The sequence below is a fragment of the Anomaloglossus baeobatrachus genome, chromosome 11, assembly GCF_048569485.1.
Source record: "Anomaloglossus baeobatrachus isolate aAnoBae1 chromosome 11, aAnoBae1.hap1, whole genome shotgun sequence".
In the NCBI taxonomy this organism is placed as follows: domain Eukaryota; kingdom Metazoa; phylum Chordata; class Amphibia; order Anura; family Aromobatidae; genus Anomaloglossus; species Anomaloglossus baeobatrachus.
In genome coordinates, this window is record NC_134363.1 from 177,093,373 (window position 1) to 177,110,316 (window position 16,944).

A 16,944-nucleotide genomic window follows, 5' to 3' on the forward strand; every position below is an offset into this window, starting at 1 on the left:
TAGTTTTTACTCAGGCTGAACTGTGGAAGGGGGAGAGGCTCCTGCTGCAGCTTTCAGTCTTACAATCAGACGCAGGATTGTAAGAAGTAGAGGAGGATATTACTGATCTGAGAGAGGGAACTTTTACTGTGCAAGGTTTTTGTTGTTTTTTTTGTTTTTTTTAAAAGGGAACCTTACTTCTCCATTAAGGCACTAATTTAAAGGGAACCTGTCACCAGATTTGGTGACTATAAGCAGCGGCCACCACCAGTGGGCTCTTATATACAGCATTCTAACATGATGTATATAAGAGCCCAGGCCGCTATGTAGAACGTAAAAATCACTTTATAATACACACCTAAGGGGCGGTGCAGACTGGACGGATGGGTGTCTCCGTTCTTCAGTACCGGCGCCTCCTCTTTCGGCCATCTTTGTCCTCCTTCATCTGAAGCCTGGGTGCATGACGCGTCCTATGTTATCCACACTAGCCAGCATTGAGGTCCTGCATAGGAGCACTTTGGTCTGCCCTGAGCAGGCCAGAGCAAATTATTATAGTGCGCCTGTGCGGGATCGGCGAGTGTGTATGACATAGGATGCGTCAGGTTGCACAGCACACCTTCTAGCTTTCCAGTTGCAGAAGAAAGTCCACAGAGCAGATTACATGGGATAACAAACTCTTTTTACTTCTAGAACATGAGATAAAAATATATACAGGCCAGATCACAGTATTGTACAGTCATGGCCACAAGTTTTGAGAATGACACCAAAATGCTATTTTCACATGATCTGTTCCCTCTGGTGTTTAATTGTGTTTGTCTGATGTTTACATCACATACAGAAATATAATTGCAATCATATTATGAGACCAGAAGCTTCTATTGACAGTTAGAATGAGTTAATGCAGCAAGTCAGTATTTGCAGTGTTGCCCCTTCTTCTTCAGGACCTCTGCAATTCTCTTTGGCAGCTCTCAATAAACTTCTGGAGCAAATCCTGACTGATAGCTGTCCATTCTTGCAGAAGCAATGCTTGCATTTTGCCAGAATTTGTTGTTTTTTGTTTGCCCACCCGTCTCTTGATGATTGCCCACAAGTTCTCAATGGGATTAAGATCTGGGGAGTTTCCAGGCCATGGACCCAAAATCTCTATGTTTTGTTCCATGAGCCATTTAGTGATCACCTTTGCTTTATGGCAAGGTGCTCCATCATGCTGGAAAAGGCATTGTTGGGCGCCAAACTGCTCTTGGACAGTTGGGAGAAGTTGCTCTTGGAGGACATTCTGGTGCCATTCTTTATTCATGGCTGTGTTTTTAGGCAAGACTGTGAGTGGTGCGATTCCCTTGGCTGAGAAGCAACCCCACACATGAATGGTTTCCGGATGTTTAGCAGTTGGCATGAGACAAGACTGGTGGTAGCGCTCACCTCTTCTTCTCCTAATAAGCTGTTTTCCAGATGTCCCAAACAATCGAAAAGGGGATTCATCTGAGAAAATGACTTTCCCCCGGTCCTCAGCAGTCCACTCCCTGTACCTTTTGCAGAATATCAGTCGGTCCCTGATGTTTTTTCTGGAGAGAAGTGGCTTCTTTGCTGCCCTCCTTGAAACCAGGCCTTGCTCAAAGAGTCTCCGCCTCACAGTGCGTGCAGAAGCACTCACACCAGCCTGCTACCATTGCTGAGCTAGCTCGGCGCTACTGGTAGTCCCATCCCGCAGCTGAAACAGTTTTAAGATATGGTCCTGGCGTTTGCTGGTCCTTCTTGGGCGCCCTGGAGCCTTTTTGGCAACAATGGAAGCTCTCTCCTTGAAGTTCTTGATGATGCGATAGATTGTTGACAGAGCTGCAATCTTTGTAGCTGCGATACTCTTCCCTGTTAGGCCATTTTTGTGCAGAGCAATGATGGCTGCACGTGTGTCTTTAGAGATAACCATGGTTAACTGAAGAGAAACAATGATACCAAGAACCAGCTTCCTTTTAAAGTGTCCAGTGGTGTCATTCTTACTTAATCATGACTGACTGATCGCCAGCCCTGTCCTCATCAACACCCACACCTGTGTTACTGGAACAATCACTAAAACAATGTTAGCTGCTCCTTTTAAGGCAGGAATGCAATGATGTTGAAATGTGTTTTGGGGGTTAAAGTTCATTTTCTTACCAATATTGACTTTGCAAGTAATTGCTGTTAAGCTGATCACTCTTTATGACATTCTGGAGTATATGCAAATTGCCATTAGAAAAACTGAAGCAGTAGACTTTGTAAAAATTAATATTTGTAGCATTCTCAAAACTTTTGGCCATGACTGTAGTGCACCTGCACAGGACCTCAATGCCGGCGAGTGTGGATGACGTAGGACGCGCCATGCACCAAGACTTTCCTTGTACATAGATGCAGCTAGGTATAGGGAAATAACGATTGAACACTGGGGTACCTTGTGCCTAGGGAAGGGGGAGATGGTGAGCCCTGACTAAACCTTCCACTGGCCCTTGGCTGCCCTCATGTCCCCAGATAGGTTCTGCACCTATGCACCGAGCAGGATACCTAGAACCTGGCCAACCCTGATCTGGGCCCTAGATAATAAATCGGACAGGATGAGCACTAGTCAACTCCATTAAGTCCTAAAGAACACACATGGAAAACAATCAGTGGAAAGCAAACAACTTATCTCCAGCAACAAACAACGTGTTTCCAGGAGATTTCAAGTCAATTGCTTACAATCTGAACCGTATAGAAAACAATATCACAGGCACAGACCAAAGGGGTAATGCAGATATATAAAGACACAAGGAGTGGATAAGGATTCGCAGCTGAAAGGTAAAGATATCCGCAGGGTCCTAAAAGAGAAAGAGTTAACCCTAACAAAATACATAGAACTCCATTCACACCACAGAAGAAGAAATGGAATATCAAGGAATGGTTTGTGCAGCGACCTTCTGCAGCCGGACACCACAGGGTTGTCTGTTACTCTTGACAGCAGCTGAAACCACATTGCAAAGGGGCACAAATCAATTAAAAATGAAAAGTTGGTTAAGGAAATAAAATCTGTATGGATAGGCCCCACCCCTATTTCTACTCGAGGGCGGGAATGAGTGCAGGAGCCACACCCCTGAGGAGCTGCAATCTTAAATCAGGTCATCACGCACGTGAAGGTCTTGGATGGGGAATTATATACTAGGTCCAATGAACCTGGATTGTAAAACCTGGCACCAAAATGAGGGGCTTGTTCCAAAATCAATAAATGGTAACGTTCTACCCATGGGTGCAATAACAGTATGCAGCTATAGACATATATGATAACCGATAACCAGGCATAGAGAAATCATTATGATCAGTCTCATCTGCAGATCGAAAAATGCATATTTATATTTCCATCATACAGAAGGTTACATACTATTGCGTTACCAAGTTGCTATATTAACCAGAAAAAAAACCAAAAAAAACCCTAAAATATGCCGGGGTTTGCGCAATTTTGCCATGTCTGGGAATTTCATTTGAGGTAGTTTGGATCCGTTCACCGAGGAGAAAACGTGCAAAAAAAAAAAAAAAAAAAAAAAAAGAATGAAAATGACAACTTGCAAGAAAATAAAGCATAAATTGTTTTTTTCCTCTTGTCGTTGCTGCCATCTAGTGGTGAGATGAGTAATTGCATAGAAATTCAGAATAAAGTGAGAAAAAAACCTAAAATCATAGTATTATTAATATTTTAAGGGTTTGGCCATGAGAGTCCCTTGTACGATGTACTTATTCCACTGCAGGTAATCTTCTTAATCTTTATTTACGTGGAAACCTTCCTTACAAATATGCTTTCCTCAGTCCGGTGATTATATTTTTATTCACTAGCCGTAGATTTCGTTCTCTACCCAGCCGGACTCGGTGCTTCTGCCGTATCGGTCATTGCTGAGCTCGTAGAGTTCATTGGTGACAAATCCGCTTTCAGTGCTGGCGAGAGTGACGAACCCGCTCTCCGAGTGATGTCCCCCGATATTGTCATAATCGCCCGAGAGGTTGTCAGGGGGGGACGCTTCTCCGGAGGGACCTCGGAAGGACGTGTTCTGGATATCTGGTCTGGTGCCGGCTAAGTCGGCGTCTGTCTGCTTCTTAATGACGTTGTAGATTTCCAGGTTTGGGCTGTTCCGCCGGTTCGGTGATAACCAGAAGCTCGGCTCCTTCACCGACACTTCACTTCTGTGTTGTTTCCTTGAAGAAAATAAAATAATTGGTAATTAATGCTAAAATAAGTTGCTGTCAGGCTTCCACCAGGGGGCGCAGAAGCAGAATGGAGATATTGAACTCCAAAGAGCAGCTAGACTAAACCCCACAAGGGGGCGCACGCACCAGTGAAAGGGAAGTCAGCAAGCCTAAGGGGTACTTTGCACGTTGCGACATCGCTACTGCGATATCGTCGGGGTCAAATCGAAAGTGACGCACATCCGGCGCTGGTAACGACGTCGCAATGTGTAAAGCCTAGAAGCGCCGATAAACGATTGCAAAAGGGTCGTAAATTGGTGATCTGTGTAGCGTCGGTCATTTTCATAATATCGCACCGATAGGTGATACGATGTTGTTCCTCTTTCCTGCGGCAGCACACATCGCTGTGTATGAAGCCGCAGGAGCGAGGAACATCTTCTTACCTGCCTCCACCGCCAATGCGGAAGGAAGAGGTGGGCACGATGTTTACGTCCCGCTCATCTCCGCCCCTCCGCTTCTATTGGCCGCCTGCCGTGTGACGTCGCTGTGACGCCGCACGACCCGCCCCCTTAGGAAGGAGGCGGGTCACCGGCCAGAGCGACGTCGCAGGGCAGGTAAGTGCGTGTGAAGCTGCCGTAGCGATAATGTTCGCTACGGCAGCGATCACAAGATATCGCATGTGCGACGGGGGCAGGGACTATCGCGCTCGGCATCGCTAGCATCGGCTAGTGATGTCGCAGCGTGCAAAGTACCCCTTAGTCTAAACCGGGATGTCACGTCAATACACGGGGGAGAGAGCAAGCTGTAAACAGTTGGAAGCACGAGGGTCAGGAGCCAAGAGGTCACTTCAGAAGCCAAAAAGGGGAAGCCGAACCGTGGTCAGCAACGTTACCGAGGTCAGAGGCCAGGAGAGCAAGAAAGTACAAAGGAGGGGGAGGGGACCAAGACATAGAATGGGACCGGGGTCTGGGAGACAGGGTGGACAAACAGTACAAGGGAAACGGAGGACAGGGAGAGGTAAGCTGGGTAGCGGGACGGATGAGAGCTAACTCACAAGAACCAGTGCGCACACTGCAGAGTAGAAACTATTACTAGCAGCGTTCCGGAGGAATACACACCATAATAAAGTGTTGTGAGTCCGGCACAGAGGCACCACACACCCCTCCCACCAGACTTAACCCCGTCAGAGCCAAGCTACAGTCATGACAGTTGCATTTTGCAAATGCTGCAGAATCACCACTGCAGTAACACGCACTCGAAGCATTGTATCCGCATACAATACACCTTAACACCCCCATGGTTAAAGGTCTGTTAAAAAGCAGATTTCGTTGCAGAATGTTCTTCCCGATCAACTGAAAGATCCAAATTCTATTGAACTGAAACAGATTTTCCGTTGCAGAAATATCTGCTACAAAATCTGCAGGGTAAGAATTCACGCTTTAAGCCTATGTGCATACGCTGCAGATTTGGTGCATCAAAATCTGCACCTTCTGGCACAAGACGCACCAAAACCCACATGTGTTTTTTAAATGAAGTCAATGGCTGCAAGGGCTAAAACACACAGGAAAATTACGCCCCAACAATTGACATGCTGCAGATTATATTCAGCACCAAATCTGCAAGGGAAAAAAAAGCAACATGTGCACAGGATACGCATGCAGATTTCTCAAAAACTGCATCACATAACGCACTGTGTGCACATAGCCTTAATGTGCAGATTGTTTTTTGGATTTGACACAGATTTTACCCTAGCGCAAAAAAAGTGCACAAAAGTTTGTGATTTCCGCGCAGAAATCTTTGCTAATGTCTACGTGAGGTTTGCAGACATTGAGCTGGTTCTGTGCGAGGCCTCATTTACACGTCTGTTTTTTTCCACGTGCGAGAAGAACGGATGCTTTTTTTTTATCAGCGTTTGATCAGTGTGGCCTGGCTGTCAGCAGGTTTTCTCATACATGGAGAAAGTAAATAACATTTCTCCACCTTCTTCTTTCTGACAGTCCATGATTGTCATCGAGGTTTTCATGGACTCTAGACTTGTATGGCCGACTCTCGGATCAAAATCGGACATGTCTCTGCAATTTCCGCAGCCTGAGCGAAAATTCAGACGTATAAGGGGCTCAATAGACTATCACAGGCACAAGTTTTACTACGGATAGCACTCATAGGAAAAATATGAGATGCATGAATGAGCCTAAAGGCCCCGTCACACGCAGTGACGTATCTAACGATATATCGCCGGGGTCACGGATTCCGTGACGCACATCCGGCATCGTTAGCGACGTTGTTGCATGTGACAGCAATGAGCGACTGTTAACGATGGAAAATACGCACCAAATCGTCCATCGTTGACACGTCGTTCACTTTCAAAATATTGTTGATTGAGGAGGTCGCAGGTTGTTCGTCGTTCCCGAGGCAGCACACATCGCTACGTGTAACACTGCGGGAATGACGAACTACAGCTTATCTGCAGCCGCCGGCAATGAGGAAGGAAGGAGGTGGGCGGGATGTTACGGCCGCTCATCTACGCCCCTCCGCTTCTATTGGGCAGCCGCTTAGTGACGCCGCTGTGACACCGCACAAACCGGCCCCTTAGAAAGGAGGCGGATTGCCGGCCACAGCGACATCGCTAGCCAGGTAAGTCCGTGTGATGGGGCCTAGCGATCTTGTACGCCACGTCCAGCGATTTGCCCGTGACGCACAACCGTCGGGGGCGGTTACGCTCGCTAGCGATATCGCTGCGTGTAACACCCCCTTAAGGCTATGTGCCCACGGGACTTTGTACCTGCGGATATATCCGCAGGTACGTCCGCAGGTTTCCCGCAGCAGCTCCCCGGAATCTGCAGCTATCCATAGCTGTGGTATTCCAGCGAAATATCTGCGGTAAACCTGCGGACATTCGTGCGACTTACCTGCGGAAGTCCTGCCTCTATCTCCATAGTGGAGAGACGGGACATCCGCAGATATTTCCGCAGGAATAATTGACATGCAGTTACGTGCGGCTGCGGGACATCCGCAGCATATTCCGCAGCCGTACATTTCCGCAGCATATTCTGCAGCCGCACATATCCGCAGCATGTTCCGCAGCCGCACATATCTGCAGCATTGACACAGACACTCTCCATGTCCCATAGGATAACATGGGGAGTGTCTGTACTTGCATAAACCTGCAGATTTATATGGAAAATCCACGGATTTTCCGCTGATAAATCCGCAGGTATTTTCTCCAGTGGGCACACAGCTTAATGCTGTGGATTTTCCATGAGGAAATCTGAAAAGGAAAGTCTGCAGTAAATGTTCAATCTGTGAACATCGCCGCGTTTTGTAACATCTCATCCCCTTTGCTGCTGTTTACACACTCAATCACATGAACAAAAATGTAAAAATGAGCGTCACCTTCTCTCGATGATGCAGCAGCACACTACTCCGAGGAATATCATCAGCAGCGTCACCACCGGGATGGTTGCGATCAGGATGAAATGCACACTGGAGTCTGAAATAATAAGACAGGTTATTGTTAGTGCACCCCAAACTCCGCACCGGCACCGAGCTCAACCCCAGGCTCCATTGTTATAACTCTACACCCCACCTAGGATATGTAGACCTCTCTTTTTCCCGACCCCATACACATACACAATCGGCTCCTGTCCTCTGCCAGCAGCTTATATCCAGAGAGAGCAGAGGATCGGGCATGTCACGTTTTAACATGTCCAACCATTCACCCCTTAACATTTATCAATGAAGGAAAAATAAGAAACCCCCAATACACTTTAGATGGTCCTCCAATAATGCTCTAGATTGTAACTTAACCTTTATAGCTTGAGACCTTTAAATACCCTGGAGATCAGTGAGGGTCCAGATCCTAAGACCTGTTCCAGTTGCTCAAACCACCAGGCAGAAGGGCTCAGCTCCTTCGTGAGCACATGCACATTGGTGTACTGTGACTGTCTATAAGCCTGTACATTGCTATGAGCGAGCTGACAGGAGACCAACGCTTCTGCCCTATGGTATGACCGACTGGTGGGGTCTTAGGGCCCCGTAGCCCCACTGATCTACAGGGCTTTTGAGGGCTTCATACTTCCCAACCATCCTGAATTATGAAGGACGTTTCTGGATGTAGGAAGCTGTCCTGCTGTCCAGGGAAGTAGGCAGCTTGTCCCAATATCAGATGTGATGACAGGTAGCTGAAAGTCTGAGTTGTCTGAATCTGGGCACAGTAGGTTTGAAGACGTCAGGTGATGGCAGTATCATTTTGTGTGGGGGGCACCGTGAGGACATAACAGAGTATAGTGGGGCATAAAAGAGGCATCATACTTTTTGAGAACACTATATGGCTTTACAAGGCACACAAAAAAAAAAAAAAAAAAGGACTGGATAAGGTTAGGGGGTGGCTTAGCATTAAAAAAAAAAAGGATGCAATATGTGGTGCCCCTGAGGCTTCAGTCGCTACAGAGTATTGCACCTGATTTAAGGTGTAATGCTGCACCCGGATCCGTAGGAGGTTGGTACCGGTTTCCCCACTTACACACTCAACTACACTACCAGGTTGCCCTCCCCAATGGGTACAGGGCTAGTGTAGGGTCTAAAGGTAGTCTTCAAAAATAGTGGGCACCACCCACTAGTGACAGGGATCTGGGGGAGGGGCAGCCACTAGGGGGAGTCAGGAGCCAACACAACAGTTAGAGGGTTTTCCAGCAGGAGAGGAAAGGAGCGGACGTGTTTTACCGGTGCTCCGGTGGGACACAGGAGTTGTTCTTGTGGTTGCTGAGGTGTGAGCTTAAATGCTCCCTCGAAACCGGCGCCACACTCAGGGTGCAGGACCCTAGGGAAGATCATTCTCCAAGTTGGTTTTCCCGAATCTGCCAGGACAGGGAGGTTTCAAGCTTCCCTGGCCACAAAGAGCCCGAAAGCAAAGTGCCAGATAGGATCCAGGGCATTGGACAGCACCAGGCCCCAGTGTAGAGCCGTGGTACCTGCAAATAGGGATAAGAGTACTGCTCGAGACGAACTGGGGTCCCCAAGTAGCTTTAAGCCACGGGCATCCAACACACAAGGTGCTAGCAGGAAGGGACTCACCAAGCACCACACTGGACTGACCTCTGAAGGGATTTGGGTTCGACGGAGCCCATCACAGCGGGGGACAAGTACTATCCAGTCGAGCGGCACAAAGAGTGAGTAAAGACACCTGGAACCGCAGCCACTGACTCTGATTCTTGATTATCGGCATCGCCGCCGTGCGCCTCGGTGCTCCAACGCCATCACTACTCCCCTCATTATCCTCCCCGGGGCCCGCTCCACCTGTAAGGAGCGATACTATCTCTGGCTGCTACTACCATCCGCCTCGGAGGACAGCGACAGCAGCGGCGGCTAAATCCCTGGCCGCGTACCACAGGTGGTGTCACGGCATTCATCCTACTACTACCCGCATGATCTTCGATCCTTATTGATGTACACCTTGAGGCACCGAAGACGGGAAGACCACCTTGACATCCCAGATCATCACACCAGTCCGGTGATGAGTAACTCAGGTACGACACCCCCCCGTGCCTGATTCCCCCCGCCCCCTGGGTGCTACAAAAATACATGTCCCTCTTTTCCAGGGCTGTGGAGTCGCAGGTTTGGCTTACCGACTCCATAGCCCTGCACTTTTCCATCTCTTACATGTGGAGGGCATATTAAAAAGTTATAAAAGTTTAGTTACATTATAGCTTTGTGGTCTTTACTCACCTTCAGCGTCTTTGGCCGTCTGATTGACGTTCATTATGGAAACATCCGGCGTCCGGCTGGCGACTGCTTCTATATCTTAAAAATAATGGACTATTAAAAATGTAATAATAATCTAGGAGCAATCACTTCTTGGAGATGTGCACCGGGTATGTATATAGTAAGAGCAGTGCGGTGTGATCAGACCCGGCTCAGGGCATAACATTGTGTATTATTCGTCCTTTATACAAAACCTTTCTGAAGAGTAATGAACGCTCTAGAGCAAATATCTAGGTGCGTAATCTATAGGTTCCCATATACCCAGGACAATGCGTGCACTAAATGTGATATTATTAGAGGTTACGTACCGGTGTGTGGCCCGTTTCGGGTCGGGGGACGCGTTGACTTCACTTCTGAATTAAAAAAGAAATGTTAAAATTAGATATAATTATATGGCGCTCTATAATAACGGAAGTCAGTAATGTAAATGGCCGCAACTTTAAAGGGCTACTCCCATCTTAAAAGTGACGGCATGTGATCAGGAGAATCCCAATCCTGAGAATGAGGGGGGTACACCGCTGATTTAATGCTGATGGCACCGCCGGGCTGTGCAGGAAAAGGGGACCCAACAGATAGATCAGAGCTGCAGGATGTGTGGGGGTCCGGGGGTCGCACCACACCCTGATGCAATTTGTAAGCCATTACATTAGAACATGAGAATATACCTTTAAGATTATTTATTTTGGGTCGTCTTTTTCATAGTGAAAAATATTGTTATTTGCTCTTCTATGACAACAGGTGAATGAATTAGTGAATGCCGCAATTTCTTTCCTGCAGAAACACCCAAACCGGCGATCAGATGCCATCACGTATGAATAAGTTTAGACTAAACCAAAATTGCCCCGATCACTGTGATATAGAGGTTTATTGTGATCTGCAGTCTCTCCAGACCCAAAGGAAAATAGACGAAGGGGACAGAAGAGGTTACAGTAAAAAACACATTATACTTTCCTGTTCTAGGCCCTCCCTTAACATAAATTAACTGAAAACCTGTGTGGAGGACCAGGGAGCTATGGCGGCATAAAAAGTCAGCAACATGACTTGCCTGCCACACCATCCATCAACACCGAGATCGGCCTGCCGCACCATCCATCAACACCGAGATCGGCCTGCTGCACCATCCATCAACACCATAACCGGCCTGCCGCACCATCCATCAACACCGAGATCGGCCTGCTGCACCATCCATCAACACCGAGATCGGCCTGCCGCACCATCCATCAACACCGAGATCGGCCTGCCGCACCATCCATCAACACCGAGATCGGCCTGCTGCACCATCCATCAACACCATAACCGGCCTGCCGCACCATCCATCAACACCGAGATCGGCCTGCTGCACCATCCATCAACACCGAGATCGGCCTGCCGCACCATCCATCAACACCGAGATCGGCCTGCCGCACCATCCATCAACACCGAGATCGGCCTGCTGCACCATCTATCAACACCATAACCGGCCTGCCACACCATCCATCAACACCATAACCGACCTGACACACCATCTATCAACACCATAACCGGCCTGCCACACCATCCATCAACACCATAACCGACCTGACACACCATCCATCAACACCATAACCGACCTGACACACCATCCATCAACACCATAACCGACCTGACACACCATCTATCAACACCATAACCGACCTGACACACCATCCATCAACACCATAACCGACCTGACACACCATCTATCAACACCATAACCGGCCTGCCACACTATCCATCAGCACCGTGACAGGCCTGCCACTCCATCCATCAGCACCGTGACAGGCCTGCCACTCCATCCATCAGCACGGTGACAGGCCTGCCGCACCATCCATCAACACTGTGACAGGCTTGCTGCACCATCCATCAGCACCGTGACCAGTGTGCCGCACCATCCATCATCATCGTGACCAGTGTGCCGCACCAACCATCATCACCGTCATTGGCCTGTCACACTATCCATCATCACTGTGACCAGTCTGCCGCACCATTTATCAGCAGCGTGACCGGCCTGCCGCACCATTTATCAGCACCGTGACCGGCCTGCCGCACCATTTATCAGCAGCGTGACCGGCCTGCCGCACCATTTATCAGCAGCGTGACCGGCCTGCCGCACCATTTATCAGCACTGTGACCGGCCTGCAGCACCATTTATCAGCAGCGTGACCGGCCTGCCGCACCATTTATCAGCAGCGTGACCGGCCTGCCGCACCATTTATCAGCACCATAACCGGCCTGCTGTACCATCCATCAGCACAGTGATTGGCCTGCCGCACCATCCATCAGCACCGTGACCGGCCTGCCGCACCATCCATCAGCACAGTGACCGGCCTGCCGCACCATCCATCAACACCTTGACCAGTCTACCACACCATCCATCATCACCGTGACCAGTCTGCTGCATTATCCATCATCACCGTGATTGGCCTGCCACACTATCTATCATCACCGTGACCAGTCTGCCACACCATCCATCATCACCATGACCGGCCTGCTGGACCATCCAACAGTACCGTGTCTGGCCTCCCGCTCCATAACGTGGTATTATTATTGGTTGCTTACCGGTGTGCGGCCCATTTCGGGTTGGAGCTCGCGTTGACTTCATTTCTAAGAAGAAAAAAAAAGTTAAAATTAGATATAATGTAATAGGAAGTCCGTGTAAATGGCCGCAACTTTAAAGGGCTATTCCCATGGCATGCTATCAGGAGAAGCTCGATGCTGAGAATGAGGGGGGTACACCGCTTACCTAACGCTGATGGCACCTCCGGTCTGTGCAGAAAAATGGCACCCAGAGATAGATCAGCGCTGCAGAATGTGTGGGGTCCGGGGGTCGCACCCCACCGGTCATAAACTGATGGCATTTCTAAGCCATTACATTAGAACATGAGAATATCATTTTAAGATTATTTATTTTATGTCGTCTTTTTCATAGTGAAAAATGTATTTTCTCTTCTATGACAAGAGGTGAATGAATTAGTGAATTCTCCAAAATTTCTTTCCAGCAGAAACGCTCAAACCGAAGATCAGATGCCATTCTGTTTGAATAAATTTGGTCTGAATCGAATTTGCCCCGATCACTGTGATATAGAGGTTTATTGTGCCACACCATACATCAGCACCGTGACCGGCCTGCCGCACCATCATCAGCACTGTGTCTGGCCTGCCGCACCATCGATGAGCACCGTGACCAGCCTGCCCCACCATACATCAGCACCGTGTCTGGCCTGCAGCACCATCCATCAGTACCATGACCGGCCTGCCGCACCATCATCAGCACTGTGACTGATCTGCCACACCATCCATCAGTACCATGACCGGCCTGCCCCACCATACTTCAGCACCATGATCGGCCTGCTGTACCATCCATCAGCACCGTGATCGGCCTGCCACACCCTCCATCAGCACCGTGACCGGCCTGCCACACCATCCATCAGCACCGTGACCAGCCTGCTGCACCATCCATCAGCACCGTGATCGGCCTGCCACACCATCCATCAGCACCATGACCAGCCTGCTGTACCATCCATCAGCACCGTGATCGGCCTGCCACACCATCCATCAGCACCGTGATCGGCCTGCCACACCATCCATCAGCACCATGATCGGCCTGCCACACCATCCATCAGCACCGTGACCGGCCTGCTGTACCATCCATCAGCACCATGACCAGCCTGCTGCACCATCATAAGCACCATGACCAGCCTGCTGTAGCATCCATCAGCACCATGACCAGCCTGCTGCACCATCCATCAGCACCATGACCAGCCTGCTGCACCATCCATCAGCACCGTGACCAGCCTGCTGTACCATCCATCAGCACCGTGATCGGCCTGCCACACCATCCATCAGCACCGTGATCGGCCTGCCACACCATCCATCAGCACCGTGATCGGCCTGCCACACCATCCATCAGCACCGTGATCGGCCTGCCACACCATCCATCAGCACCGTGACCGGCCTGCTGTACCATCCATCAGCACCATGACCAGCCTGCTGCACCATCATAAGCACCATGACCAGCCTGCTGCACCATCCATCAGCACCATGACCAGCCTGCTGTACCATACATCAGCACCATGACCGGCCAGTCTCACCATCCATCAACACTGTGACTGGCCTAGCGCACCATCCATCAGCACCGTGACTGATCTGCTGCACCACCCATCAGCACCGTGACCGATCTGCTGCACCATCCATCAGCACCGTGACCGATCTGGTGCACCATCCATCAGCACCGTGACCGGCCTACTGCACCATCCATCAGCACTGTGACCGGCCTGTCACACCATCCATCAGCACCATGACCAGCCTTGTCACATCATCCATCAGCACCATGACCAGCCTACTGCACCATCCATCAACACTGTGACCGGCCTGTCACACCATCCATCAGCACCGTGACCGGCCTGTCACACCATCCATCAGCACCGTGACCGGCCTGTCACACCATCCATCAGCACCGTGACCGGCCTGTCACACCATCCATCAGCACCGTGACCGGCCTGCCGCACCATCCATCAGCACCGTGACCGGCCTGTCACACCATCCATCAGCACCGTGACCGGCCTGTCACACCATCCATCAGCACCGTGACCGGCCTGTCGCACCATCCATCAGCACCTTGACCGGCCTGTAGTACCATCCATCAGCACTGTGACCAGCCTGCCGCGCCATCCAGCAGCACCATGACCCCATGACTGGCCTGCTGCACCATCCATCAGCACTGTGACCATCCTGTCGTACCATCCATCAGCACCGTGATAGGCCTGTCACACGATCCATCAGCACAGTGACCAGCCTTTCCTACCATCCATCAGCACCGTGACTGGCTTATCGTACCATCCATCAGCACAGTGATCGGCTTGTCGTACCATCCATCAGCACAGTGACCGGCCTGTCCTACCATCCATCAGAACAGTGACCGGCCTGTCCTACCATCCATCAGCACAGTGACCGGCCTGTCCTACCATCCATCAGCACAGTGACCGGCCTGTCCTACCATCCATCAGCACAGTGACCGGCCTGTCCTACCATCCATCAGCACAGTGACCGGCCTGTCCTACCATCCATCAGCACAGTGACCGGCCTGTCCTACCATCCATCAGCACAGTGACCGGCCTGTCCTACCATCCATCAGCACAGTGACCGACCTGTCCTACCATCCAACAGCACAGTGACCGGCCTGTCCTACCATCCATCAGCACTGTGACCGGCCTGTCCTACCATCCATCAGCACCGTGACCGGCCTGTCACACCATCCATCAGCACCATGACCGGCCTGTCACACCATCCATCAGCACCGTGACCGGCCTGTCACACCATCCATCAGCACCGTGACCGGCCTGTCACACCATCCATCAGCACCGTGACCGGCCTGCCGCACCATCCATCAGCACCGTGACCGGCATGTCGCACGATCCATCAGCACTGTGACCGGCCTGTCGCACCATCCATCAGCACCGTGACCGGCATGTCGCACCATCCATCAGCACTGTGACCGGCCTGTCGCACCATCCATCAGCACCTTGACCAGCCTGTAGTACCATCCATCAGCACTGTGACCAGCCTGCTGCGCCATCCAGCAGCACCATGACCCCATGACCGGCCTGCTGCACCATCCATCAGCACTGTGACCATCCTGTCGTACCATCCATCAGCACCGTGATAGGCCTGTCACACGATCCATCAGCAGTGACCAGCCTTTCCTACCATCCATCAGCACAGTGACCGGCTTGTCGTACCATCCATCAGCACTGTGACCGGCCTGTCCTACCATCCATCAGCACCGTGACCGGCCTGCCACACCATCCATCAGCACCATGACCAGCCTGCTGTACCATACATCAGCACCATGACCAGCCTGCTGCACCATCCATCAGCACCATGACCAGCCTGCTGCACCATCCATCAGCACCATGACCAGCCTGCTGCACCATCCATCAGCACCATGACCAGCCTGCTGTACCATACATCAGCACCATGACCGGCCCGTCTCACCATCCATCAACACTGTGACTGGCCTAGCGCACCATCCATCAGCACCGTGACTGATCTGCTGCACCACCCATCAGCACCGTGACCGATCTGCTGCACCATCCATCAGCACCGTGACTGATCTGGTGCACCATCCATCAGCACTGTGACCGGCCTGTCACACCATCCATCAGCACCATGACCAGCCTTGTCACATCATCCATCAGCACCATGACCAGCCTACTGCACCATCCATCAACACTGTGACCGGCCTGTCACACCATCCATCAGCACCGTGACCGGCCTGTCACACCATCCATCAGCACCGTGACCGGCCTGTCACACCATCCATCAGCACCGTGACCGGCCTGCCGCACCATCCATCAGCACCGTGACCGGCCTGTCACACCATCCATCAGCACCGTGACCGGCCTGTCACACCATCCATCAGCACCGTGACCGGCCTGTCGCACCATTCATCAGCACCTTGACCAGCCTGTAGTACCATCCATCAGCACTGTGACCAGCCTGCCGCGCCATCCAGCAGCACCATGACCCCATGACCGGCCTGCTGCACCATCCATCAGCACTGTGACCATCCTGTCGCACCATCCATCAGCACCGTGATAGGCCTGTCACACGATCCATCAGCACAGTGACCAGCCTTTCCTACCATCCATCAGCACCGTGACTGGCTTATCGTACCATCCATCAGCACAGTGATCGGCTTGTCGTACCATCCATCAGTACAGTGACCGGCCTGTCCTAGCATCCTTCAACACAGTGACCGGCCTGTCCTACCATCCATCAGCACAGTGACCGGCCTGTCCTACCATCCATCAGCACAGTGACCGGCCTGTCCTACCATCCATCAGCACAGTGACCGACCTGTCCTACCATCCATCAGCACTGTGACCGGCCTGTCCTACCATCCATCAGCACAGTGACCGGCCTGTCCTACCATCCATCAGCACTGTGATCGGCCTGTCCTACCATCCATCAGCACTGTGACCGGCCTGTCCTACCATCCATCAGCACTGTGACCGGCCTGTCCTACCA

At 50.9% G+C, this 16,944-nt stretch overlaps 1 protein-coding gene across 3 annotated transcripts in view; it reads right to left on the bottom strand.

The window, feature by feature from the left end:
• Positions 1–748: 748 nt before the first annotated feature.
• The window catches only part of LAYN (layilin), a 41,620-nt gene continuing 25,424 nt past the window's right edge, over positions 749–16,944 (bottom strand). Inside the window, exons 5-9 of one of the 3 annotated variants that reach the window (XM_075329131.1) lie at positions 12,475–12,519; positions 10,227–10,271; positions 9,883–9,957; positions 7,552–7,648; positions 749–4,167 (exon numbers count right to left, since the gene is read on the bottom strand). In XM_075329131.1, coding sequence (XP_075185246.1) covers positions 3,807–4,167; positions 7,552–7,648; positions 9,883–9,957; positions 10,227–10,271; positions 12,475–12,519 — 623 coding nt within the window. In that variant the 3' untranslated portion in view covers positions 749–3,806. The remainder of the gene's footprint in view (positions 4,168–7,551; positions 7,649–9,882; positions 9,958–10,226; positions 10,272–12,474; positions 12,520–16,944) is intronic. The other 2 variants (XM_075329130.1, XM_075329129.1) reach the window with 2 other exon arrangements.